This window comes from Oenanthe melanoleuca, chromosome 3 (genome assembly GCF_029582105.1).
Source record: "Oenanthe melanoleuca isolate GR-GAL-2019-014 chromosome 3, OMel1.0, whole genome shotgun sequence".
Classification (NCBI taxonomy): Eukaryota; Metazoa; Chordata; class Aves; order Passeriformes; family Muscicapidae; genus Oenanthe; species Oenanthe melanoleuca.
Window position 1 is genome coordinate 49,788,456 of NC_079336.1, and position 26,875 is coordinate 49,815,330.

General features: G+C 42.2%; 1 protein-coding gene across 1 annotated transcript; it reads right to left on the reverse strand.

The window, feature by feature from the left end:
• Positions 1-150: 150 nt before the first annotated feature.
• On the reverse strand, positions 151-9,217 carry HDDC2 (HD domain containing 2). Its single transcript, XM_056488116.1, has 6 exons — positions 8,951-9,217; positions 8,445-8,566; positions 7,448-7,550; positions 5,273-5,341; positions 1,514-1,652; positions 151-289 (listed from the first exon to the last, which is right to left on the reverse strand). The coding sequence occupies exons 1-6, from the start codon at positions 9,008-9,010 to the stop codon at positions 195-197; spliced, it is 588 nt and encodes a 195-aa protein (XP_056344091.1). The 5' UTR covers positions 9,011-9,217; the 3' UTR covers positions 151-194.
• Positions 9,218-26,875: the final 17,658 nt, after the last annotated feature.

The following is a 26,875-nucleotide window of genomic DNA, read 5'->3' on the forward strand; positions in this document are numbered from 1 at the left end:
TTTGTTCCCTGACACAACCTCTGATCTAGGAGGCAACTACACTACCTGCCCCTCTCTAAGTGGTCCTAGGACTCTCAGCAGTGAATGCACAGGAAAAAAAAACTGCCAGCAGAATCAGTCATGTTAGAGGAAAAAGAATAATGACCAAAATATAAACCAAAGTATTTATTATGGCTACAGCATTTAAGAACACCTCAGGAATGTGGATGAGATGGGGCAGCTATTCTTTTTTTCCTTTCTGTGTTAATCAGAGATACAAGCTGGAGTATTTCTGGGTGAACAAACTTCCCTGCAAAACAAAAGAAAGGGAAGGTTAATGAAAAATGCTCTCATTTCACCATGTGTGAAAGGCTGGCATTGGAGTGATAGCAGAGATGTCACTTTAGGCTCAGAATAAATGTCAAATTATTCTTTTAAGAAAGTGAATGCTCCCAGTTCAATCCAATTATGAAGAAAATGTAGTTACACCCATTCTTCACAAAAAGCTTGAATTTTGTGCTCTATTAAGACATTTAAGAGCTGAAAAAGGGATGCACCCTGACCAAGATAATCTGATGCTACTTATCGTGCTACAGGAAATCACTCCAATTACAGGTGCACTTTGGTATGTGCTGTAGGCTCTACTCAGACACCAGCTCAATTTAGGTTGCTGAATTCTGGTAGGGGAGCAAAGATGTCAGTTAAAATACAAAGCATTACAAGCTTCCTTCACGTTGTCCTGTTTTTTCCTTTGCTAAGCAAAGTCTCACAGAGAGATTATTATTTCCCTGGGGAGTCACCAAAGTATAAATGGACTTGTCAGGAACTCTGTTTGGTGACTGCTAGTCCTCTTATCCCTAAAGTCTGTCTATCCCTAAAGTCTGTCTATCCCTAAAGTCTGTCTATCCCTGTTTTTTTCCCCAGGACATGATGAGTTACAGTCTTCCTCTGGTGTTCAACTATCTTGGCAAAATGATACAGATTACCATTTTACCTATCTCTGCTTTCAACTTCCAGTGTATTTTACAAAGGATGAAAAGCAGTGGATAGAATAAAAAGCAACATATTTGCAACTTGATCATTTCACTGAGGTGGTTCTCACTGGAACCTTGGGTTGGTCACTCAGCTCACTTGGGGATAACAAATTCTACTTCACTGGCTCCTGAAACACTGACAGAGTACAAATAAGCTGCTGTCAGAGCATTGGTGAACACTGAAGACTCATTTATGAAGAGTGTGAAGTTTCAGGGAGATCCTTATACACATGGAAGTGTAATGAAAGCTAAGCCTCTCTCTAAGGTAAGAAGTGATGTAAAAGGAATTTGGCATAAATGAAATTGAGTTTTAATACCAACAGATATGTTGGTATATATCAACACATATGTTCACGTTACAATAAGTTTCCCCAGAAATACTAGGGGACTTGAGCAATGAGTAAAATAACTAGTTCTCACTTGTTCTGAATGTGTCAGAAAAAAAAAGACAATTTATATATTTCATTTATGAAATAGGAAAAACAAGCCCAAATTCATACCAGCAGTTGAATCAAAAAAATCCTGCAGTCTGCCAGGTGTGTTTTCCAACTCCTCGTACTCAAATGCTTGCAGTATCATCTCACACTGATCCAACTGCTTTACAAACTTGGCCTCTGCAGTAGACTGGTTTTCATATTCCTGAAATGATTTGCAGAAATAATTTTCTTATTCTGAGACAGAACATTAAAATCTCTTTATATATCTAGAATTTTCTTCATTAGGACAAGCCACTCCAGAAATATTTAGTGCAATTACATCTTTCACTTCGTCTTTCCAAACACACTGTGGCCAGCAAAACACTTGAATCGTGCCAATTTTATATTAAATGCAGTGGGACATAAAATACAATCTTTTGCACAATCTAACTGCAAACATACCAATTGTTCTGTCTGAATCAGGGAAGATTTGGAGGCAACTCTGCATGACATACAAGTTAAGCAATAGGTTCAATTTAACAGTATTTTATGTATAAGATCATTTCAGGCCTGGTTAAGGCTATGAATTACCACAGTGTGTGCCTATGCACTGTCACCACCTATTTTTAAGACCTATTTTGGACTTTTCTCACCACTTGCTGTTTCTATATAGAGTTGTTCTTTATATTTCTCCTGTCATTCCTGCCTAATCTTTTTGGTCTAATCTGTCTGAGCTGCTTATGTCTCTCCTAGGAGACAGGAAAGGGGAGTGGTTAAGGGGTTTCTTCCCCTTCAGAATTTAAGTCCTTCAATCTCTCTGCTATCTTTTCCCTCTCTACAGTCATCATCAGTATGTATGAGTATTTATGAGTGATTCACATTTCTAGTCAACTTGAACAACTTGGCTGTCATTTGCTTCCAGTGATGGCTGCAGACAGGTTTGGCATTGCACTTTCTCTTTTCCAGATCTACTGCATTGTATGTGATGTCTCATGAGCAAGTCTTCTTGACTCTCCTGATTTCCAAAACCAGCCCCATAAATAGGGGCTTTCTTCTGTGCAGGTTACCATCACCTTGATAGCATTGGCAGGTCTGACTCTGTTCACCATCCCACCACCATTAATCATGCCACACTGGGCCCATCTGTACTCCCAGATCCACAGAACCTGTGGATTATAGCACTTCCACAGAGAAGAGCAGCAGGAGTGCAGGAAGAGGTTTGCCTACTGACCACAGAACCTGGCATTCCTTTCTGCATCTTAAGACAACAACTGTGGTGTCATTCACAGTAACAAGATCCTGGCTTTGTAATTCCAGCACAGTGATGCTCAGATAAGCATGACAGTCATTTCCTTGTCTTGCATACTATTAGGAGCCTTTTCTTAGGCTTATTGCTTTACCTTTGAAGTCAGAAATCCAGATTTCAATAGCCATGATTGATTGGTTCATTATTCTATTTAGATTTCAATAGTACTTTGAATTTCTAGTTACATCTTCATCGTTATTTTAGTAATAGATTTCATTTCAGTGTTTTTATCTTGTTTTTCTCTTCTCAAAGCCAGAGCTTTGCTTCATTTTTAAATTATTTAAGTACTACTTACTTTCTTAAATCTATTTATTTCTACTCTATTCTTTTTATAATCTACTTTGTGGGGGGGAGGGTCCCTCAATGACCACGAACTCTTGGCAGCATTACAAAGGAGAACTTCAGGAAAAGGAGAGGTAGGGCTGTTCACCTTGGCCCCACGTCCAACAATTAGGTGGGAGTATCAATCTGTTATTCATACCTCAGCTCACATGGCCCTCAAGAAACACCAGCTATTACATGTGCAATGGTGCACAGTGCTGAAACCAACACTTACTGTTTCCTCCCCATATGTGGTTAAGACTTTGAAATAACAGTGTACTTTGGAAAAACACTAACTGGTCTCTCCAACACCACAGGCCATCTTTTAAAAATCATTCCCATGCTTTTGCACTTGAGAATAAAAAAGCAGGACAGAGTTGAAACGTGCTGACTCATTTACTTAACTGGTTTTTCAAACATGGGATTAAGTTATAAAGTGAAAATATATCTGAGGCATCTTTCTGCTGCCTCTCTCCCCTACACTACACTCACCAAGTACCCAGCAACATCATCCAAAGCAGCAGTCCTTGTAAAGCTGAAAAGCAAAGAGAGAGGTGAGGGCAGGGCTGTGCAGGAAGGACTTGCTAAGAGTGTCAAGAGATCTTGTCCTGCTCAGCACTGTTCAGCTCTGGTCCATAACCACCTTCACTCACAAAAAAAAAAAAAAAAAAAAAAAAAAAAAAATCATAGGTAAATGTCTCTAGCTAGCTGAGAGCAGAGCAGCACACCAAGTTATCAGAGGCTTCTTATTTTCTTCCTCTCTTTCTTTTCTTTTTTTCTTCTTAAGGAGCAACTAGCTGTTCCACTTAAAATAGCATGTGAATAGTAGATTTTTAGGGTACCCTCTCTGCCATGTGGGTTGCACTCATACTAACGAATTGCAGGCCCAGTGCCAATAAATAAACCTGAAGGTAGAAACAAAGACCAAGTTATCAAAAGTGTGCACATACTAAATTATGGTAAATGAGAATGATGAAAAGCTAACATGCTGAAGAAGTAACTCCATACTGAACCTGCTCTTACAGTGTCAAAGATTGAGACCAGCAAAGAAAAAAACCCAATTATACAAACTAACCTTATCTAACAAAACCTCATTTTCCTCAATTATAACAGTCTCTCAAGGGAGAAGGAACCAGTGCTCCCTAAAAAGATACACACATATTATTTCCCATATCTGATGATATGATGTTGGTTTACCCCCTTTACCTTAAAACATAGCTCTGAGAGCCCATTCCCACTGCCTGTTCAACCACACAACTACAACAGGGAAAAAAAAAACCTAAAAATAACCCTAAACCTAAAAAAAACCAAAAAACATAAGCAGGGGGGGGGTTGTAGCAAAAGGCAGAAATTGGATGAAAATACCTGGAATTTAAATACACCCTAAGTAGAAAAGAATATGAATGTAAGATACAGACTTAGGTCACAGAGTTGTTTGAATGAGAAGTTGTGGATACAATTCCCCCCATAAGACCACATGTCAGGAGGAGATAAAGCACAGTAATTATAAACCTGAATAGTTTGGAAATAATCTAATCATCCCTCATTTGCAAGTATAAAAGATCTTATCAATTAACAGCATGGGTTCCCATGAAAATGGCTAAATCACCTTCAAACACAGAAGATACTTTCTAATACAGACTTTTAAGGAACCCAAGACCAGAAATCTCCAGTGTTTTTAGAAAAGCACGGGTTTTTGTCACATTTAAGTTTAAACTTTAGTTTACTTAATCATTTTAAGTTACTATTAAGTATCTTGGCCCAATGGACTTTCTTAGAAAGAAATTAAACCCACAGAAATTACTTGCATAAAAAGCAGAAGATAATCCACAGCACCATCACCTACCATTTTTTTCCCTGTATTAAAAGCTGCAAATGGCCAGATATGAACGAAAGTGATGATGTAATAAAAAATCAGATTTATATCCACAGGGCTCGATGTAGAGGTCAAACTCTTCCTTCAGCTGTACAAACCAAGCCCTGAACATCCGGAACTCAGAGAGGCTAGTGGCAGAAAATGGTCATTTTACCAAAATCCAAGGTTTTTGTTTGAAAAGGATCCTAAAATGACCTTAACTCATACTGTTAAGTTTTATCTTCTAAGCAAATAAAACTCACTTTCTTGAGGTCAAAATAAGAGATGGTACAATTTTACATGGGAAGAAGGGAATGGGTCACCCTGAATTTTAACATAGATTAAAAAAATGCAAACTTACTTCCCAGAGTTCATAGATTTCTTTTCTGAGGTCCTCTGATAGAAGCTGGGTCAGTTGTTGCATAGCTGCCTGCAAAAAAGAAGCCATTTCCATTTATCTACTTCCTGAGCAACATTTCTATCATTATCTTTTCTGAATAATTATCTAGTTGTTACCAAGCTAGCAGAAACATTCACTACACATCATATTACTGTATTGTTTTGGCATGGCAAGGTTTGGCTACAGCTCTGGCCAAAGCCAAGGTGGTAGCATCTCTGGGATAACATATTTAAGGGAAGGGGATATCCCTGTGCAACTCCACCCAGAGGGAGGATTGAGAGGATACCAGTGTTAGTGAAGAAGAAGGAGGTGCTTCAGATGGCAAAGCAGAGGTTCCCCTGCAGGCTGTGAGGAATATCGTGGTGAGGCAGCTGTACTCCTGCAGCCCTACAGAGGAGCAAATATCCACCTGGGCCCCATGGAGGATTCAAAGCAGGGGGATACCCAAAGGAGGCTGTGACCCTGCACTGGAGCAGGCTGCTGGCAGAACTTGTGACTCCAGAAATTGTTCTGCACACTCTGTGTTCTCCCAGCTGATCAGTCTCACTTCTGTGCTGTCCCTACTGTTTGCCAAATAACATGAAGGACTGCTTCTGAAACAACCAATATCACAGGCAAGACAAAGGTTTCATGCCTGATTGTTTCTCCACTTAATTACAGGATATAGTGTTACAATATGGTTCCCTATTGCTTGCCACCACTGAAGCATCAAGTTCTCATTCCTTCTCACCTCCTTCCAGCTCTGGAACTCATCAGATTTCAAGGTTAGGTGGACTCCAAACAACATCCTCCCTCCTCCAAAAAAACCCCAAAACTTCTTTTTTTAATCAGGTTCATTTTCTGCTGCCTTCATATTGGTGAGACTCACTGGTTAAAGTTACTGCACAAGCAGCAAACTTCGGAGCCAGTTCAATGATAGCTGTAGAGCAAACAGAAAAAAGGAGAACTCTGCAGTGGAAGCAGGAGTATTGGTAATTCACTTCAAGCCATGTCTTGAAGTGGCTACCCATTGTCTATGTTTACAACAAAGTATTTCAGAGTAATCCCAAATGTTTAATGCTTCACTCTCCTTCCCACAAAGTCAACAGAAAATCCTCACTTACTCAAATGGGAGTCAAAGGAGTTGCAAATACTTAAGAAAACTTCTTTAACATAACTAGGTATCAAAATCTCTTTTCCCTTACCTAAACTCACATGAGAATTCTCTCTAGACCAAAGCTGAAGGCTGATCCTCAGTGACACAATAACCTTTAGAGGTTTCTAGGAAAGTGGTTTCTTCTGTTCAGTGTTTTGAAGCTCTTTGAAGAGTGTAACAAACACTTCAGTGATTATTTGCCCCGCTTTTATGCTTATCTAGTTAAAACTAGGGGGCCATGACTAACTCTAGGAGCAAGCTCTTTGCTAGGAAAGTGGAAATTAAAGACCTAAGGTGAATTTGGCATTCTTGAAGTACTATCCTTACTGACTAATTTTCGTGTTTCTTTTCTTCAATATACTTCACAGTGTGTTCTTACACTGGAAAAAAAAAAAAAAAAAAAGCCTCTGAAGAGTTTCTGAGGCATGATGTTGCCCTCTAGCTGTGCCTACAGAAATTGTTTACATTTTCTTCAAATAATGTCAGAAAACAAAACCAGCAAACCAACTGTTTGGATAAGTGTAAGGCCAAAAATAAAGTGACTCTAGGCATGCTGCACTCAAAGAATCACAACAACAAGACACCTGCATCTGAGGTTCTGTGCAAAAGGTTTAAATGAAGTCTTTGTCAACCTCATGATCTGTCACCACACACACGATCTGACATGAACTGTCATCCATCCTACTCAGTGCACCTACTCCCTGCTCCTCACCTCTTGGTAAGGCTGCTCAACATGACTATATCAGGCTACCAAAACTGCAGCTAGTTCAGGAATAAATGGCCAAGGTGAAGATTACTTCAAAGATTCTTCCATAACTTAATACTTGGAGACATTACAGTTACAAAAATCACAATGAGCTGAAAAGTCTACTTGGCTGTGGCAGGCTTGTCCAATGCTTGCCAATAACAGTATTACATTGCTTGGAGTATTCCTTCACCACAACCAGAACATTAAAACACACAGAATGCTCTGCAGCTGGGGGTACACCTTATGTTCATACCTCTTCTCTCCTGTGTTTCTCCTCTTTTGGGATGTTATCTGCAGGAGCAATATCTCCAACAATGCATTCAGCCATATCATGAACCAAAGCTAATCGTATGCACCTGACAAGAAGAAGGGACAGAATAATTAGTTTTTCAGCATTTTAAGTTGAAAACTTATCCAAAAGGCTAAGAAGCTGCAGAATTTATTCCCCTTCTCAACTCTAAAGGTTGGTTGGAGCTTTTCTTAAACTTTATGTAACATTTTTCACTTTTTTAAGGGGAGTATTTTCCACCTACACATGATTTTGATTTCTAGTCCCTACTGATTGTAAATGTAGATTTAAGTATAAACACACTAGTTTGTTTATATTTATTTTATTATTTTATTAAGTATAAACACACTTGTGTACCAGGACATACTATTCAAAGGTAACGTACTTCTGTATCCTTGGCTTTTGGAGGTGTATTAATTAACTACATTATACACTTCACATTTTTCCTTCAAACTGGTAGAAGGTAATGTGATTGGAGGAATCCCCAATTCGGTATATAATCTGTCACTCACAGTTCTGTAGCTATGCCAGTCTGCAGCAGAATACTCAAAAAAGTCTTCTTATCAGCTCCTGGAGCTTTCTCTGCTATGCTAGAGGATTTCTGTAGCTCCTTACTGCTGCCAAGTGCTCCTTCAGTCTGTCAAAATCCACATGGTCTATGGCTCTGACACAGCTGGCGGTTGCTTCACATTGTTTTTTAAACAAGGGTCTTCAGCCTATTTATTTGCTGCTTGAAAAAAGACCAGCTTTGAGCCTCTGCACGAAGGACTTGCCTCAATATTCACAGTTAAGAAATAAAGATTTTAGCACCCTGTCCAAATGAGAGAGGGAAAAAAGGAGGGGAAAGGATTTCAAATTCCTTCAGTGTGATTTAAAAGCTCGGGAAGACAGCTTTTAGCATTTTGTGTACAGTTCTCCCACAACATTAACATATGGTCATGATAAGCAGAGGCAATCTCACCTGTCCTTGTTAAGGCTTTTGTCTTCAGTCACCAAAGCCATCATCGCCATCCTGTACATATGGTCGGAGACGCTCTCCGGCTTGGCCACGTTCCTGTAGACCCATCCCGTCCGCGGTACTCTCTGCGCCCGGGGCACAGAACCACACAATCAGTCAGGTTGGAAAAGGCCGCAGAGATCATCGAGTCCAACCACCGCATCCGCCAGACCAGTCACTGCAAAGGGCAAACCCCTCGGTTTTGCAGGCCCTCGTTTCAGCGACACGGCAGAAATTCCGCCCCACCGCGGCCTCCACGCTGCGGCGAGTTCTGATGTTCCCAGAGCTGCCCACGGCCCGGCCGCAGCAGGCACCGCCGCCACAAGGGCCGGGACACGGCGGCACCGCCAGCCCGGGCACTGCCGGGGAACACGGCCCCCATGGCCCCGCCGCCAGCCCGGGCACTGCCGGGGAACCCGGCCCCCATGGACCCGAACCCGGCCCCGGCCCCGCGGCCCCGCCGCGCCCACCTTGATCTGCCCCAGCAGCCGCAGGAAGGCCAGCAGCCCGGGCCCGCCGCCCGCCGCCATGGCCTGGCCGCGGCTCCTCCTCCTCCGGCCAGGGCGGAGGCGGCGGTGCCCGCCCTGCGCTCCGCAGGTGTGCGGGGAAGGGTGTCAGTGCGGGGCGGAACCACGGCCCCAAAGCTCTGCCTCCTCGGGGTTCATTAACCACAAAAAAAAAAAAAAAAAAAAAAAGTCGCGGGCTGCGACTGTAACGAGAAGAGCAGCAAGAGAAGCCGGGCTGCTGACGGGCGCGGAAGGGAAGGGGGCAGGCGTGTCCTCTCCTCCGTTCCGCTGGGTGCAGCAGGGAGGAGGGAAAGGCGGCCTCGGAGGCGGGAATAGCTTGTACTTCTGTCAAAGCTGAGCATTTCGGTGACCTTTACCATGCCTAAAGTAAAATAAAAATGCTCAGACTCATGATATAGTTCAGAGAAGAGCGGATAGTTATCAGGGTTGCTGATGAGTTTTAAATTATTCTGTGGAGTCCTGGCATCTTGCTGCGAGCACATTCACAGCTTTTATGAGTTGAATAAATAACACGGTGACTTACCTGATGATGGATTTTCAAAATATATTGCATTTCTTTGCTACTTTTATATTGCCAACTAAAATAGCAGATAATGATTTAAATGTGGTGATGAAATAATCTGTTTCAGGAAAAAATATCTGCAGTTTTGTCAGCTATCAACAGATGGCAGAGTATTTTTATTTTTGTTTGTGCAAATATTTAAGCTCCTGAATTAATAATAAAGCCCAGACAACATTTTAGTGACAGTGCTGGCTGTACTCCTGATGTAGGCTGTTGTGTCCACTGCTCCATCCTTGTCCGTGATAGCAAACCATTTTATTAGAGGATGCACTCAGGTTGGCCAAGTGGGATTTGTTCTTCATAAATTAATGCCAACTGTTCTTGACTGCCTTCTTGTCTTTTACAGGTCTCTTTCTAGTAGAGCTTCATCAACATTCTTTCTGTGTCTGAGGCGCTGACCTCAGTGTAATTTTTGTAATATTTGTCAATTGTTTAGCCTTTATATATGTATAATTCCTCTACCTGCGCTTTGTGTGCTGTTTTTGCATATTTCTTATTGACATTGGTTTCCCACCCAGTCGTTCTTTGGCAGTACTTAGAGATATCATTTATGTGTTTTTCCAAGTATCAAATGCATCATGTGTAGTGTTAAGTGCATGGACTCTCAGTAGGCTGGAGGACCCAAACATAGTACAAATATTAGCTCTGTCAGGATTTTATTCTTGAGTAAGTAGCCTGAAAACAGAAACAAATCAGCTCCATACAATTTTAAGCAGCTTTTTATGTAATTCAGAAACTTCAGCAAGGATTAGCAAAGTCCCCCTACAGGACATTAAGGTAGTGCTAAGGCTTAAGTCTCAATCTTTCATCAGTCTCAGCTGGCTTTTTTCTCCATCTTTTGCCAGAACAGATGGCAATTCCAAAAAAAGAAATCCCAAACAAGCTGGTTACTGCAGAGTAATGATAATTTATAAGCTGGAGATGGCGCTCTCTGCCCACAGATTTCTGCTTCAAAAGCTTTACTACTGCCCGATGCCAGACTGAAATTGTGCTTCCATTTGTTTAAGAAATAGCGCTGGGGAGAGGGATTGCTTTGCACATTTGGTGCAGCAATGTGAAAATCATCTCCCCAGACCTGGTAACTACTCCTAAAGCTGAATCGTATTCAGTTTGTGGTTTATATGAAGTAACACAAATAATAACACATTGGGTTTTGAAAACCCTTATGTGTTCTGCCAGCATGGGCACAATAAACCTTGTGTTGGTAAAATACCTTCAGGAAAAGTAATTAATTGATGGGATTCATTTGTTACCATCTGGCAGGAAAAAAAAAAAAAAAAAGAAAAAGAAAAAATAATGTGTAGTTCAGTGGAGAGGGCGAAATAGTATCAGAAAGGAATAACAGCCTTGATGCCTAATAGCAAAAAGATTGATGAGCACCTGCCAGACACTATAAATGATCATTTCAGTTCTCCAGACTATAATATCTTCCTTTATCTAGGCAATCTTAGCAACTATATAGAGTTAGCTAGTGAAAATCTATTGCAAGAATTCTTCAGTAAGGGTACAGAAGAGCAAACTTCTGGAGTGACAGTACCTGTGTGCCATGTGGCTCCCTTCGCTCTGCCATGCACCTCCCAATGCTGGATTGTGTGTTCTTCTGCCCAGGGTGCCCCACTCTCCCCTGTGTGGGCTGTCAAAGCTGGTGAGAGGCACCTGAGAGAGGCACCGTGCTCTGATATCTGTGCCAAGGGCTGGACATCTTCTGCTGAGACTTCAAAGAATCACAGAATGGTTTGGGTTGGAAAAGACCTTAAAGATCATCTAGTTCCACCCCAATTCAGTGACCGCCATAGGTGGGGACACCTTCCATTAGACCAGTTTGCTCAAAGCCCCATCCAACCTGACCTGTTTTGTCCTAATAAGCATTTTATCCTAATATCTAACCCAAACTTAGTCTCTTTCAGTTTAAAGCCATTCCATCTTGTCTTGTCACTGCATGCCCTTGTAAAACATCCCTCTCCATGTCTCTGAAGGCTGAGGAGAACACACAATTATGGTAGCATTCCAGCGTTAAGCAATAACTGTCCAGAGTTCAGTGTAGCTACCCAGTGGCATCACTGCTAGAATGAAAAATGTTTTTCTTGCTGCTGTTGCATAACATCTTGGGCTTTCTGTCATTAACAAGAGATTTTCTATCAAAACCCTTAGGATTAGTGTATCAAAACCTTCAAAATGAAGAAAAAGTTGTTTTACTTTATATGTGTAACAGATCTGCAGGGCCAAGAGTAGAACTTTAGAATCACGCATTTGGGGGAAAAAAAAGTCAATTTAAGAGCAAATCAATCTTACATGAGAAGAACATTTCTAATGTAAAAAGGCAGCTGAATTAGAGGATTAGGTCACAATGCCTGATTAACATCATTTGATCTTTTGCTATTGAAAAGCCACTGGTCTTCTCAGAGAATGGAACCATTGAAACTTTAAATGACACCACAAGCCTGGCTTAGAAAAAAACCTGCTAAACTGAAAACAACTTGCCTTGCTTCAGTAATTGTTGATTTGTCTCTGCTGTGAGGGGATGCATCCAAATCAGGATTTAGAAATCCCTCACGTTTTGCTATAACAAAGGACTGCAAAACTGAATGAGGGCATCTTGGGCACCATGTAGGAGAGGCCTACAGCATGTGAATCTTGCTTTGCTTTGCCATATCATATTTATTTCTTGTTTAAAGGTGGAGGGCATACTCAAATATCTGTTTGATGTTTGTTTTCTTTATTACATGTTCATTCCCTGTTGTTTTTGTCTTTTTAATTTTGCAGGGGTAGAAGGTAAAAAAAAAAAAAGCAGCTCACCTTGGACCACAGAGCCCACTCAGAATCTGAGAGGTACCTGCTGATGACGTTTGATAAGAGAGCAAGAGAGGGATATAATTTTTAGAGAGCAACACAGTTTTTATTGGTTTTAAAGCTGAATTTGTTTTAACTAAGGAACATGTTTAAAAAAATGAATTTTTCTTAAAATTGTATCTCTCTCTTGTGAGCCTCAAAGTAGTATTGCAACAGATAAGCATTGGCCTGAAATTTTCTAAGGTAAAGCGAGAATGAGGGAACCATTCTATGATATAATTAAGCCTTTTGTCACTGGAAACACCAAGAACAAATCCCATTAAAAAAAAAAACCAAAAAAAACAAACCTCTGGCTATCTCTCATACTTTTTCTGTTAAAAAGCTTATACTGTTTTCACTTAATTGTACTTAAATGAGTTTTGAAGGGATTTTAACAATGACCTGCCACCATCAGCACTTAGTAAACAGCAAGCAGACAGAAATCAAAGAATTTATTTCCTATCTCTAATGACCTGATGATCAGTTTAATCAAAGGATATTTCTGTGCTTTTTGTAAAGTACTAACCAGTATTCACAAGCAGTGTATTTTTATTATTTTTAGAAATGCTAATTTAAAATTCATTGTTATTTTCAGTCACAGTGTTATTTCAGTTGCTAGATATGGAGAAAATCAGTTTTTAAAGAAACAGAAAAGCTGTGAATATTCTTGTTATTCCCCCTGTCATGCTTTTAAGCACTGCACATTCATATAATGAGCACACAGATCCTGCTCAGACTCTTGCTTTTCAGCCATCTCCCAAATGTCAGCCAAGTCAGACCCTGCTTAACTTCCAAAATCAGATGTGATCGGGCATGTAACAATGTAAAGAAAAATAAACCCTGAAAGGCACCCTGAATTATAATGTACATTTTTTTTCCTGACATGCAAGAAAGAATAAAATGGAAGTTTTATCACAACTCTGCTTCCTTTTGGGTGCCCCCACCCTCCTTTATTACTGTGAGCAACGTTTTCTCAAAATAAAGGCACACTGATTTGTTTGTTATTTTAGGCTCTGAGAAGCAGGTCAGATGGAACCCTGTCCAAATATATGCCTCTAGTCCCATGAAGGACCTCTGAACGTACTTATCTCCATCCGCTGCAGAGGAGTGCATTGTCTTCCAGAGAGGGCTGCTGGTACTGCCCCACTCAGTCTATCACTCTATAGCTCCTGGTACTGCCCCACTCTATCACTCTATAGCTCCTGGTACTACCCCACTCAGTCTATCACTCTATAGCTCCTAGTACTGCCCCACTCAGTCTATCACTCTATAGCTCCTGGTACTGCCCCACTCTATCACTCTATAGCTCCTGGTACTGCCCCACTCAGTCTATCACTCTATAGCTCCTGGTACTGCCCCACTCAGTCTATCACTCTATAGCTCCTGGTACTACCCCACTCAGTCTATCACTCTATAGCTCCTAGTACTGCCCCACTCAGTCTATCACTCTATAGCTCCTGGTACTGCCCCACTCTATCACTCTATAGCTCCTGGTACTGCCCCACTCAGTCTATCACTCTATAGCTCCTGGTACTACCCCACTCAGTCTATCACTCTATAGCTCCTAGTACTGCCCCACTCAGTTTATCACTCTATAGCTCCTGGTACTACCCCACTCTATCACTCTATAGCTCCTGGTACTGCCCCACTCTATCACTTTATAGCTTCTAGTACTACCCCACTCTATCACTCTATAGCTCCTGGTACTGCCCCGCTCTGTCTATCACTCTATAGCTCCTGGTACTACCCCACTCTATCACTCTATAGCTCCTGGTACTGCCCCACTCTATCACTCTATAGCTCCTGGTACTGCCCCACTCAGTCTCTCACTCTATAGCTCCTGGTACTGCCCCACTCTATCTATAGCTGTGCGTGCTCCTGAGCGCTCCGGAGCTGCTCCGCTCCCCTCGGCTCTCACACAGGCAGAGATGCAGTAATTAGCTGCCCTCGCTTCCTGCCCCCCTCCACACTGCTCGGCTATTATTCAGACGGCTGGTGACAGGGCTCTGGAGCCTCCCTTCCCCTCTGTCACCCTGGCTGGCAGCCGCGGCTGGGCAGCCTGGTTTGTGCCCCGCCAGCCCCGGAGGGAGCGGGGAGCAGGGGGAACACCCCAGGGCTCAGCACTTCGCTGCCCGGGCTTCAAGGGGGCTTCTAAGGGCAGGGTCGCTGGCCAGGGCTGGGGCGGCGCTCCCTGCTCTCTCATGCGGCCGATACAGCTGCTATACCAACAAAAAAACTCTGCTTCGCTATTTTTGTCCAAGTATTTGAGCCCTTCAGCCATCCCTGAACAAAACACACCAACCGTAGGCATGCTCTTGCTGATCCAAGGGAACCTTTTGCATGGGCCTCTGCCTTCTAACCTGAGATTGACTTTAATTATCCATTATTTTGTCTTCCTCCCTGTGAGCCTCTTGCTGAATGCTTTGTGCCACCCAGCATATTAGTCAATCATCACAGCTTACAGAGCGCTGTACTTCACATCTTGGCTTCGGTGTCATTCATGTGCACTGAGTGGAGACAGCAACCACTTTTGAGACGCTGGGTAGGTTTAAGCATGCTAGGGCCTGTCTGTCCCTATAGTAAATAGCTTTGCTGACATTTAAGCTGCACATGGCTTGATGTTAGGTCAAACAAAAATGTCACACTATAATCACTTTTTAAATAGCTGTTTCCGGCTCAGTTAGGACTGTATAGTTCCAAAAGAGAAAGCACTTACAAGCTGACAGACAGAAAGGGGAACCGTCTGTATAGGATGTTTGCCTAATCCCATCCCTGCCCTTGCCTGTCAGGCTTGGAGGCTTTGTTTGTTAAAAAAAAAAAAAAAAAAAAAAAAATTACGCATACAATTTAATGCCACTGTACTTTTCAGCTGGGCAGACTCTAAAGAAAACTCACTAATAAGTTCTGGGGAGAACTCACAGCTTTGAATGGCCCAGGGAAGAACTCAGAAGTTTTGGGGCTGATACTGTGTATTGAGGCACAATGCTGCTGAGATTCTATTGCTGCGAGAAGACATCTAGGTACAATCCTAATGATCTCTGACAGAAGAAAATGTGAGGGTTTTCATATTCCCTGATATCTCTCCTTAAATTTGTCTCTGCCCCTGAACCAGCCTATAAAGGACATGGACCGTGGGGGAGCCATGGCAGACTTGCTTCCTCTCTCATACGCCTCAGTTTTTGTGTGATGGTCTCCATATGGAATCACAGAATAATTTAGGTTGGAAAAGACCTTGATATGGTTTCACTGAGACTCTGCCATCCTACCCTAAGCAGGAACTAGCATCCCTGTGGGGCACAGCAGTGGCTTGCCAGAGAGCGCGGCAGTATTCCCCAGATCCTGGTCCCCATTAACACAGACAGGTGCTGGGTCAGAGCGCCCTGTGATGAGGTTGAAGTGTGTGTGTGTCTTTACTCTCCCACCCAAATATGGCTGAAGGGAATACTTGCATCTCACCACTCAGATCCACCGTCCCAAAATCAGCTACGTGTGCAATTCTGCCCACCTGCAGTTTTGTCCTTGCCCCCCAAGCTCTCCTGGGGGTTATTAGCAGTTTGTTTTGTGGCAAGGGACAACTGGAATCAGAAGGTGGATCATTGGATCCTGAAGCACTTGTATAAGGCAACACATGAGAGTTCTACAAAGACCAGTGAGAGTGCATGATCGAGCTTTTGGGAAGAACAGAAACCCATGAGGGAATAAAGCAGTTTTTCATCAGCAGTTTAGCAGGAAGGACGAAACCAGCCCTTCTTGGCTTCCACTGTAGCCTTTTCTATCTAATTTGATCTCTGGGTATATTATTTCTAACCAAGTGTCAGTCTAAGAAGATGCTATAGATGTGCCTAAATGCCACAATGAGAACTGAGCCCAAGCCTTGAACACTCCTGGATGCTGCTCCACAGAGGCTGCTGACCCCTGCTTGTAGGTCTGTTGTAAGTCATTTCCCTTCCTGATTAGGTCAGAACAGTGGCACCAACCTGAGTGTGTCAACATGGGGATTTCCTGCTGTGTTGATTTTCCTCTATGCTAAAGCAGGCTGTGTGCTACACTTTGTGAATTGCAAAGCAAATTTATTCCTGTAGGACATACATTTCCAAACTGCATATAGACAGTAAGCTGTAAATCTCAACACATTCCTCGTTTCACATCATAGTTACTGCAGGTGGTGGTTACTGTCTGATCATAATAATGAGCATGATAGAAAAACAAATCTCTTCCACATTCAGGCTGCCAAAGATAAGCTTTTGCCAAATGCAGTTGCAAGCTATGGGGCACTATGGAGGGGGTGTTGGGTAAAATATTACAGTCTCCAAGAGGCAGGGCAAGTTAACCTTTTGTTTACAACCATCCAACATTCCTTAACCCAGATGTGACCTCAAATTTGTATCAGCAACCCTTTTTTTCAGGCACAGTTTGCTGGGAATGACTGTGCCTTTGCTCAAGCACTGATGTGGGGGTGAGTGGTTGCCATTGCATGCAAGCTGTGGGGAGTCACTTTGGGGCTGTTGGAGCGTTCCTTCTGGCCAGGAAATGGGCAAGGGAGAAACAGAGGGATGGAATCTACACAGCACACAGTAAATTTAGAAAGAATGACCCTGCAAGTTCAGCCACTTGTCCATGTTTTACACTCTTTGCAAGAACAAAGAATGAAATCGAACTAGAGGAGCCAAGAGCAGGTGAGCACTCCTGAAAAAGCACAAAAAGTGGCATGCACTGAGAAACAAATGCTGTGATTTGGGATCTAATACAGATTCACTAGCCAGGGAAAAGGAAAGGCCCCACTCATGATTGAGAAACTTTCTAAATATGAGTTTACATCCTTGTGTTGTTGAGTTCCTCCTCATAAAACACACAGAGCAGAGTAGGGGTGGGCAATGGCAGTTTTGTTACCAGTTACATGTGAGATCATTTATGCCATGATGAACCATCAATTAAATGTAACATTTAAAGATGTAAGCTACCACCTTTTGTTTTATCTGTTCATCATCAAATAGAGACTTAGAGAACTCAGGCAAGAGAATATTTTCTTCAGTCTGCAACATTTGAAATACATTCAGGCATTCAGATGAAAGACATTTCCCAGGAAATAAAAATTTAATAAGTAAATATTATTTAAAAAATCTCAATTATCTCTTTGAGGGGTTTTTTCCTTGTTAAAAATACTTAGCTTCCTTTTTATTGTACATCACATTCACAATATTCAGTTGTAAGTGATTAGTAGCACATTCTTGCAGCATCACAAATCATTCTCATTAGTGAAGATCACAGAATAACAGAATGGTTGAGGTTGGAAGGGATCTCTGCAGATCATCTGGTCCAATTGCCCTGCCCAAGCAGGGTCAGTGAGGGCAGGTGATCCAGGACCACATCCATGCAGCTTTTGACCATCTCCAAGGATGAAGACTCTGCAACCTCTATTTGTCATCTTTAATGACAGTGTTATCCCTTTGTGCCAGCCTTAAAAGGAGAGGAACTTCCCATCAGCAGCTGTTTAAGTGAAAATAAAAGAACACACTAAAACTGAAAAGATGTTAGCATTTCCAGTTTTTGCTTTGCTGACTCCACAATCTTTAGTCATATGTAAAAATTTACACAAGGATTTTATTAAGTAATTCTTTACACCCACAACTTCACTGTTTCTTTGAAAGTGGATTATAAATCCCCCAAAAATTTTAAAGCTAAAACCTGCAGCCATATGTCATTGAAGTTCTCAGGGATTTTTCAGCATTACAAATTGTCTTCTGAGGTACCACAGCTTTTCATACTCTGCATTGTTCATATGGGAAATCTAATACAGCAATATCAACCTGAATTTCTTCTGTGCAGAAAAATAGTGATTTTAACCTACCTGCCTTTTAAACCATGTTTCTTTAGATGGGTGAAATATTAAGAGCATTTATTTTCTTTTTTTTTTCTTCTGTTTGTTTTGTTTTGTTTTTGGAGAAAGACTTCATTTGGACACATGATCTTGTATATTTTATGTTTTAATGCAAATTTTTAATCAGTTTTTGGGTCATGTGGACATATCTAGAGAGAAGACACATTTTTGATGAAGTGGGTATCTCGGTTTGGCTTTTTGGCCAAGTGCACTGACGCACATCATCCACACATGCCTTCCCAGGTGGAGTTGTGTATCTGCTCTGTGAGAGTTTAGTATTTAGTATTTAAATTTTAATTGTTTTGCTAAGAGTAAAGTTACTGAATGTTTTCACAAGCAGAGGAGTGAGATCCCTGCCAGAGAGGTCTCTGAGTGTGGGAGTAGCACAGCACTCATACGAAGACTGAAGAAAGCATTTCAAGGCTGCTGGAAGCTGCAATAGCTGCGAGGCGCCCTGACAAACTGCTGTGTGAGTGTGCCAGTGCAGGGCACTGACAGGTCAGTGCAGCCACATTAGGAGGATGACAGTGATGCTGGAATGGTGATTCCTCTTGGAAAATGCTCCCTGCTTTTTGACTGTTCAGTGGGTCGCTCAAACTAATGACACAAAAGAAGTGCCTTATAAAACTGTTGGGGCTAAGTTTGTGATTGTCTTGGATAAGGTAGCTGGCTGGCCTTTGTAAGCTGGTAAACTGAGCAATTCACAATTCACAACAAAAGCTACCCCAATAAAATATTTGTCTGCTGGCTTCTTTTTGGCTGCTTTGCTTTTTTTTTTTTTTTTTTTTTGGTTAAAAGGTTTGATTTTTATGCAGCTTGTCAGTGAGATTCTTGATCTTTCGAAGTTCTGTATTTTCTTTTTCTGTACAAGCATTTCAATCAAACCAAATATGACAACTTAAAGATGTGCAGATGGCTTTTGAGCTGAAGACAACTGGTTGTCTAATCTCACGGGTAGAAAGGGGAGTCTTCTACTTGGTTGACTGAAATTTGGCTCTGTTAATTTAGTAATGACTATGTTTGTTCATGTCTTAAAGTTTTTTCTTTTTTTTTTTCTTTTTTTTGGAAGTCCAAGGGAGAGGTAAAAATCCCCCTCAAGCATCCAATTTCATAAATATTTTGGAATTTTTTTTACACTGGGGTGGGTCCATTATTCATCACTGTTACTCAACTTTCTCTTGTAGACATTTTGCTATAAAAATTTAAAAAACAGTAAGCATGTGCAGAAAGGTGAAAGAGTAATTCTTCCTTTCTCACAAAGCCACAAAGCTTATTTTCCATGATTGAATACTTGTTTGATTTCTTTTTTAATTTCAGTTTTTTCTTCAATTTTTTTTCTTTTCGATTTTTTTTCAATTTCCTGTTCCCTTGCAGCTTAGCTCCTGGCAGCTATGTTATAAGGTAAGTAGTCTAAGTAGATATTAATCTGAAATAAAAAAGTGTTTTGCTCAACAAAAGTTGCAAGGCTCAGTTTGTTGGCAGAGGAAAAAGTGTTGGTCTCGCCCTTCCCTGTTCTTACTAAGGAATGTTTTAATGTCTAAATTAGAAGACTAAAGGACTATCAAGCAATAATATTTCAGGTAATTGAACTTGGGATTTGTGAGGTTTTTTGTGGTCATTGCTTGGGAATTAAGGGCTGGTCTTGGATTTTAACTTTTCATTTTGAAATATGAACTCTTTATTTTTAGACAGATTAATCGGACGTTTTGTGGCTGATGGCCAAGAAGCTCAATTACAGATTTAGCTATAAAGTTACAGCTCCATTTCGAGCAACTTTTTGCTTTGAATTTGTGACTTACCACATGCACATTGAAGGGGAAGACCAACAGTGAGCAGCTGCCATGAGATCCCCTATTTCACTTGCAAGCAGTGAAGCGCTGTGCATCATCCCTGCGGGAAGCCCATTCCTGAGCAGGGAGTCCTTGGACCCAGCAAAATGTTTTCTTCACCTCTGAATGCAGCTGTGAGCAACAGGCTGTACTGCACCAAATACAGTTTGTTGGCATTGGCTTGAACTTTATTCTGCTGGGTTTTTTTCTCTACTCCCCATGTGAACATTTCAGTAAACCTTTCTGTTTGGCTTCTTGGCTGCAGTATCCCTAGGAAAAAAACAAAAGGAGATCTTTTGTGACCTACAAAACATGGAAATAGGAGTTTAAATGAGCAGTTGGAAGTGGTGCCTCCAAAATCTTGTTCACAGGTGTTTTTTTGGCCACTCAGCAGAGCACAGAAAATGCCACAGTCGCACTGTCTGTGAGGAACACAGCTGAGATACAGGCTGGACAACACTCTAAGCTTGTCTTAAACAGCTTCCTGGCCAAAAAATATTCTGCTAAAGAGGTAATGAGTAATTTTTAATACTAAATATCTTCATAACTTTGTACAACAAGAAAGTACAAATGTGTCACTTTAAAAGACACTAATTGGAAATCATTTGCAAATAAGCAAAATTGTCAAAAATAGCCTACCAAAATAATTATGAAAAGCACTTTTATTTAGGAAATATTTACTGCTCCAGTATCAGATTATTTCAAGAATGTATTGTAAAAAATGATCCTATGCCAAAATCTTTGGGATTCTTCCAATCCCACTGGAGTTGTGTAAGTTTAATTCAGTGCTGTTCTATTATCATTATCAATGTATTTTTGACAAGTGAAATAAAATATTTAAATGTTTTATCAAAAGTATTTTGATAAATAGTTAAATTCTTTATCCAAAGCATTTTCATGTATATCTCTTAGCTCATAGGATGCCTCTGTTTAAATTTCTCTATTTGGTCCTTGAAACCTTTATGTGTTTGGGGGAGGATGGGCAATGCAAGCATGTGCTATCAATTGCTGTTATACTGACTATAAGAACTGGGAAAAATACTTATCTTCAAATCAACAGAGTAATCTGGATAAAGCAGTCATTTGTTTCCATTTTCAAAATTAAAATAGGAATACCAGGTCACAAACTATAATTCAAAATTTAAATAAATCTTTCTGAAAATATTTTTTCTCGGTTTTAATTCATTTCTAATCCAAAACTCTTTTCAAATTTGACACGAATGCTTGCATAGTTTCAACCTGTGTCTCCTTCTACTAACAGATAAGCTATTTAGGTTAAAAAAAAAATTTACTTGCTCCAAAGGTACCTCTTGCATATTGGATAAGTAATGGTTGCTTAAGCAACAGCAATGGTTAAAATTACAATAAATTTATCCTCCAGTCCTATGAAACAAAACTACATTATCTTTTTAAAGAATTATATATATATATATATAAAGAATATATAAAGAATTATATATATATATAAGTTCTACTGTTTGCTTTTGAATCACCCATGGCTGCTGCTTGATCACAAATTTGAATAATTTGAATTATGGAGACAATCTTCCAGGGCCTGCTGGTGATTAATCGCTGTAACTTGTGCACGCCTTTGTGAATCCAGCAGTGTGGCTGCAGATAAACAACTAATTAGCACTTTTATACAAGTGAAATGGATTTCCAATTACTGCTATCTCCCCCCTCCCCCTTCTTCTTCAATGCATTTTTCTTAGGCATTAGGGATGCCTCATGGCTTACCAAACCAGATAGTCTTGTCTTTCTCCCTTTCCCCCATTCAGCAAGGATTTTATCCAAGCCAGGCTGCAGAGCTGCTGTGCCTGTCCTCATGCTGCTGTCCTGGTGGGAGAAGCGTTTTAAAGGAAAGAATAAACTTCTTAGGTAAACCAAGAAAACGTAAAAAGCATTTGGGCAAGGACAGTGGTAGTAGTTTATAATCAGATGTGGCACTGCCAGAGAGCTGTACTGGGAAGAGGCCCTAGATTTATCCCAGGTCCCTAGATTAGCTCAGGACTAAAAGGAAAAAAATGTGACCAGCAGAATGTAGTGTATATGGGCACAAACTAGGAAATCCAGAGGAATCTGTAACACAGTGTATTACAAGCAGCATAGAGGTGCAAACTAGTCCTGTGACCTGCTTATCTGCAGAAAGCTGGGACTGGATCCAGCTACTTTGATCCTCCAGGAAAGGAGGGAATGCAGCATCATGTACAGCTAATTTGGTAGAGTTCAGCTAGAGTACAGCTCCAGCCCTAACGGGGCCAGATGGCGTGACCCCGTGCTGTGCTGCCCGCCTGCCCAGAGCACAGCACTTCCCTTTGGCAGGCAACTGCCGTTCCACCATGTGGGATTTCTGTCTTCAGAGCTGCTTTAAGGAAAAATAAATGCCTTGCACTTCTTTTGCTCCGAAAAGGAACCCACCTCTTGAGCACAGTAGTCCTCTGTTTCCACCAATGTATTTGGAAATCTTTACAGTGTTCCACCAGAGCCAATGCAACTTTGATGCTTTATTTCTCAGAGGCAGAGCAAGTATGGAACACATTACCTTGCTGGGAAAATTCTGACTTGGATTATTGCTTTGGCACTTTCCAAGTGGCTTTCTCACTCTGTATCCCGAATTGTCTCACAGGGTAATAAATTACATTACCCACAACCAGTATGACCTCAGCAAGATCCACCTATGGCCAAGAACAGCTCCATGTTACTGTCAGTTAATTAGTGGTGCCATTCATTAACTGAGGAAGTGAGAGCCAGGAAGCAACCCTTTACTCTTTATGGCCAGTGTCACAGCATGGTACTGAAGACATCTAACCAGTCACCATCAGCTGGCTGAAGGGAGTTAGATATTGACAAGGAGTTTGTTCCTCTGACCCATGGGAGAGGCATGGCACATGGAGTCACCCTTGCATGCATTCCCCATGCATGGTCACATTTGGAGTTGTCATCCCACCTTCCTGCAAGTAAGGCCTGAGCTGCTCTCCCTTTAAGCTGTGCACTGCTCTGACTTTAAACCTTAACCCTGTGTAATCTGACTGGGGTGGCTTCCCAATCCTGCAGACTGGTGCCCTCTAAATTCAGGCTAAAACTTGTTCCCCTGACGCAGAGAGACTGGTGTATCTAGTCACACACAGCACACTGATACAGAATTAGGGGAACCCGGTTAGGGTGCTTGCTGCTTCTCTGTGACCACCCAGGGAGCCTTTCTAGGAACAAGGATCAAAGAGTCCATATTTCAATGTAGAGTGAAAAAGACGTCTCTGCTTCTGCACCTGGTGTGATTAGTGCCCAACTTTGATTCTTGCAAGCCCAAGTGCTAAATTGAGGCACAAGCCCATGGAGAGCTGGAGGAACAGAACACAGCTCCTTGTGCTCCAGAGGGAAAGGTCCACACTGCCCCACTAGCTGGAAATGCTGGTGTGGATGCTGCTGGCAGCATGCAGAGAGGCTGATGCTGCTCACAGTCCCCCACATGGGCAGTGCCCAGCCCTGCCCTCCTCACTGAAGACATTCCTCACCTGCAAACAGAGCTGGAGGTGAGGCATTAGGAGGATTTTTTGATCCATATGAAAGGCAGGTAGAGAGCACTGCAGAGACGTGTATGAGCCTGAATGCATCTGTAGTCTCAAGATCTCATAGATATGTAGATGTACCATGATGGGCTTCTCCCTGAATGCTGACATTCTTTGTCATTCTGCTCCTTCACAGACACCTCTCTGACAGCCTACAGAGCTCTTCAGTATCACTCCTTATTCCATTCAGAGTTCATCCACCTCTCTTAACCCCCTTAACTCTGTCAGCAACCTTCCTCACCCTCCCACAGATAACAGACAACCAGTTCCCCCCTAGAATTTTTTTTTTTTAACCTATGAAAAATTCCTTCTTGTTTTTCCCTCTCCTCCTCTGCTCTTCTCCACACCGCATATTCTGGAAGTCACCTTCAGACCACACTGGAGTGTTACCTCTATTGCCCAGGGCTAGGATCATGTTACAGCTTTCCTCTTCTCACTGAAGATGTGTGCTCTGATTTGAACTTCACCAAAGTTCAGGGATGTTTGGAATCTGGTCTTCTGGCTTGGACCCCTCTCAGTGCCTCGTGTCAGCATCTAGGAGTTGACAGAAGTTGTTTGCAGCTGAGGCAGCCAGATCTACAAGATGCAAATGACCAGGAAAAAAAGAAAGAAACTCTAGCCCTCTAATTAAAGTTGGCCCTATGAGGAATTGTCTGGCCTCTGGAGACATCCCAACATATCTTTCTTCCCCTGGAAGCCACAGGTCAGGCACTGCTCACCTGGCTACTAGGTATCTCAACAAGTAAGCAGATTCCAGGAGTCTGGGGTCACACATCCTGGCCTGGTTGGCACACACCTTCATATTCTTGCTTTCCTTTCAAGGGACTGGGCTAGGAGAAGGTGATGGAGAAGATGCTTGCAGACAGATGACTCCGTTTGCCACATTGCTACTTTCCCTTTACAATGGCTTTGGGGGAGAAGAGGTGATGGACAGAACAAGTGTTTTTTGCTTTTTATTTATTTTACCAGAGTAGGCTTGGCCAGCTCAGCTTTGACTCCATAACAAGACTCAGTGTGCAAAGGATGGTGGGGGGAAGATGAGACTTGTTCCAAAGCCCTTGTCAAAGTGCAGGCTGTGTTCCTCTGCTGGCACCTCATCTCAGCAGCATGGCACCCGTGGGGTTTGCCTGCTGCTGGGGGATGTGAGAGAGGCATCCCGAGCTGTGCTCTCCACATGCCCTCAGCCTGCCCCTCAGGGAGGGATCTTACAGCACCAGCCAGGTGTCTGTGCAAGGCCAGGGGAGCCTGCCCAGCGTCAAAACAAGCAGCGCTGTCATTTGCTCCTCTTCTGCCTACAGGAACCGAAAATTTCCTTCCTGCCCTTTCCTCCTGGCAGAAAATAGGCAGCTGAGAGACAGGCCAGAGAGGCCAGGGAGGACCAGTGGCCCACACACTCTGGGGATGGCAGGGAGCTGCTGCAGCCCAGGCTATTTTTAACCTGTTTTTGTTGCACACCGGCAGTCTCGTCTCCCACTGCTTTCTTCCTTTCTCTGTGCCTCTGTGTGTCGTTGCAGCTCCTTCCTGCTGCCCTGAGATGGGTGAGCTATATATGGCCTGGGAAATGTGTCCCAGGCAGTATTTTTAAAGCAGGCCTCTGCTTTGCAGGCTGCAGTGACGCAGTCCGTCCGAGCCGGCCAGTTTCTCATGGGAATGCAGGGTGCGCGGCAGCAGCCCGCGGTGCTTCTGCACCACGCAACCCTTGGGGCCCAGGCTGACATCTCAAGACTTGGGAAGCTGCAGACTTTGTGTGTGTGCAGGGGAGAGTTTGAGCCTGGCTGTCATCACAGTGCAGCTTTCTGGATGGCAGCTGCAGGTCTCCAAAGGGAGGTGACTTTTCCAGCTGGCCAAGCGTTGCCATCGAATCTAGGGAGCGGGGCAAGGCATGACCTCCCAAGGCACCTGCCCTCTCTTCAAAGTCCCTGTCCATACCCTCTGTGGAAATGGTTTTTGTAATATTTGGAACAGGTTTACAGTGATAAAACCCTGGAAAATAGCCATCTAGTGTAGAAAAGACTGAATAAAAAAAAATACATGAAGAAATATTCTGGAGCAAATCACTTCACCTGCTTCACACGCCAAATAAACCTTTGTTCATTCCACTTCCACAGCTAAAATTCTACCTGAGTGAAAACGTTCTGCTGAGGACAAAAAGTTTCCTTAGTTTTTTGCTTTTTTTTTTCTCATTGTTACTTTTAATTTCTGTTTTGTATTCAACAGAGGAAAAAATAAAAGGCTGGTTTGAGAGTCTTTGCTGGAAACATTCTGTCCAAAAACATTCTTTGAGCATTTTCACTCTGAGAAAAGACAGAAGCCACTTTTTTTTCTACAGCATGAACATCCATTTTTCTCACGGTGCTAGCTTTTTACTGAAATTCTTGAAGAAGATAAAAAAAATGTTTTAGTCACTCAGAACCTTGTAAATTAAAGAGTCAATCAGATTTTCTTCTGTGAGAAAATGGTTTGTTTCGTCTTCTTTTAATATTTATGATGCATATAGACTTAAATTAAATAACCACTATCTGTAGATTCTCTTATATGACTCTACTGCTGTTGAAAAATGAATCATAGAAACATAGAACTGTGTAGGTTGTAAAAGACCTCTAAGATCATTGAGTCCAACCCTTAACCCAGGACTGCCAAGTCCACCACTAAATCATGTCCCTTAGTGCCACATCTACACTTCTTTTAAAATCCCCTTGGGATTTGGTGGCTCCACCAGTTCCTCAAGCAGCTTGTTCAGATGCTTGACAACTCCTTTGATGGAGAAATTTTCTAATGTCCAATACAAACCTCCCCTGGTGCAACTTGATGCCATTTCCACTTGTTGTATTGCTCATTACTTGGGAGAAGAGGCCGACCCCCACCTGGCTACCCCCTCCTTTCAGGCAGTTGTAGGGAGTGATAAGGTCCCCCCTGTCTCCTTTTCTCCAGGCTAAACACCCCATGCTCCCTTTGCCACTCCTCATAGGAACTCCTCATAGGAACTCCTCATAGGAACTGTGCTCCAGACCCTTCACCAGCTTCATTGCCCTTCTCTGGGCTCACTTCAGTGCCTCAATGTGTTTCTAGCAATGAAGTGTTGAAAATTGAACACAGGATTCAGGATGTGGCTCACCAGAACTGAGGAGCATGAGGATGGTCACAGGGATGGTCACAGCCCTGGTCCTTCTGGCCACAGGATTTCTGATACAAGACAACCTTCCA

What these genes read in the sequence shown, in the direction of transcription:
- HDDC2 (XM_056488116.1), bottom strand. Translation starts at nt 9,010, where the DNA reads ATGGCGGCGGGCGGCGGGCCCGGGCTGCTGGCCTTCCTGCGGCTGCTG. An exon ending in GGCTGCTGGGGCAGATCAAG is followed by an intron (nt 8,567 to 8,950) that starts GTGGGCGCGGCG and finishes CCCCGGGCGCAG; the next exon opens with AGAGTACCGCGGACGGGATG. An exon ending in TTTTTTTGATTCAACTGCTG is followed by an intron (nt 290 to 1,513) that starts GTATGAATTTGG and finishes TTTGTTTTGCAG; the next exon opens with GGAAGTTTGTTCACCCAGAA.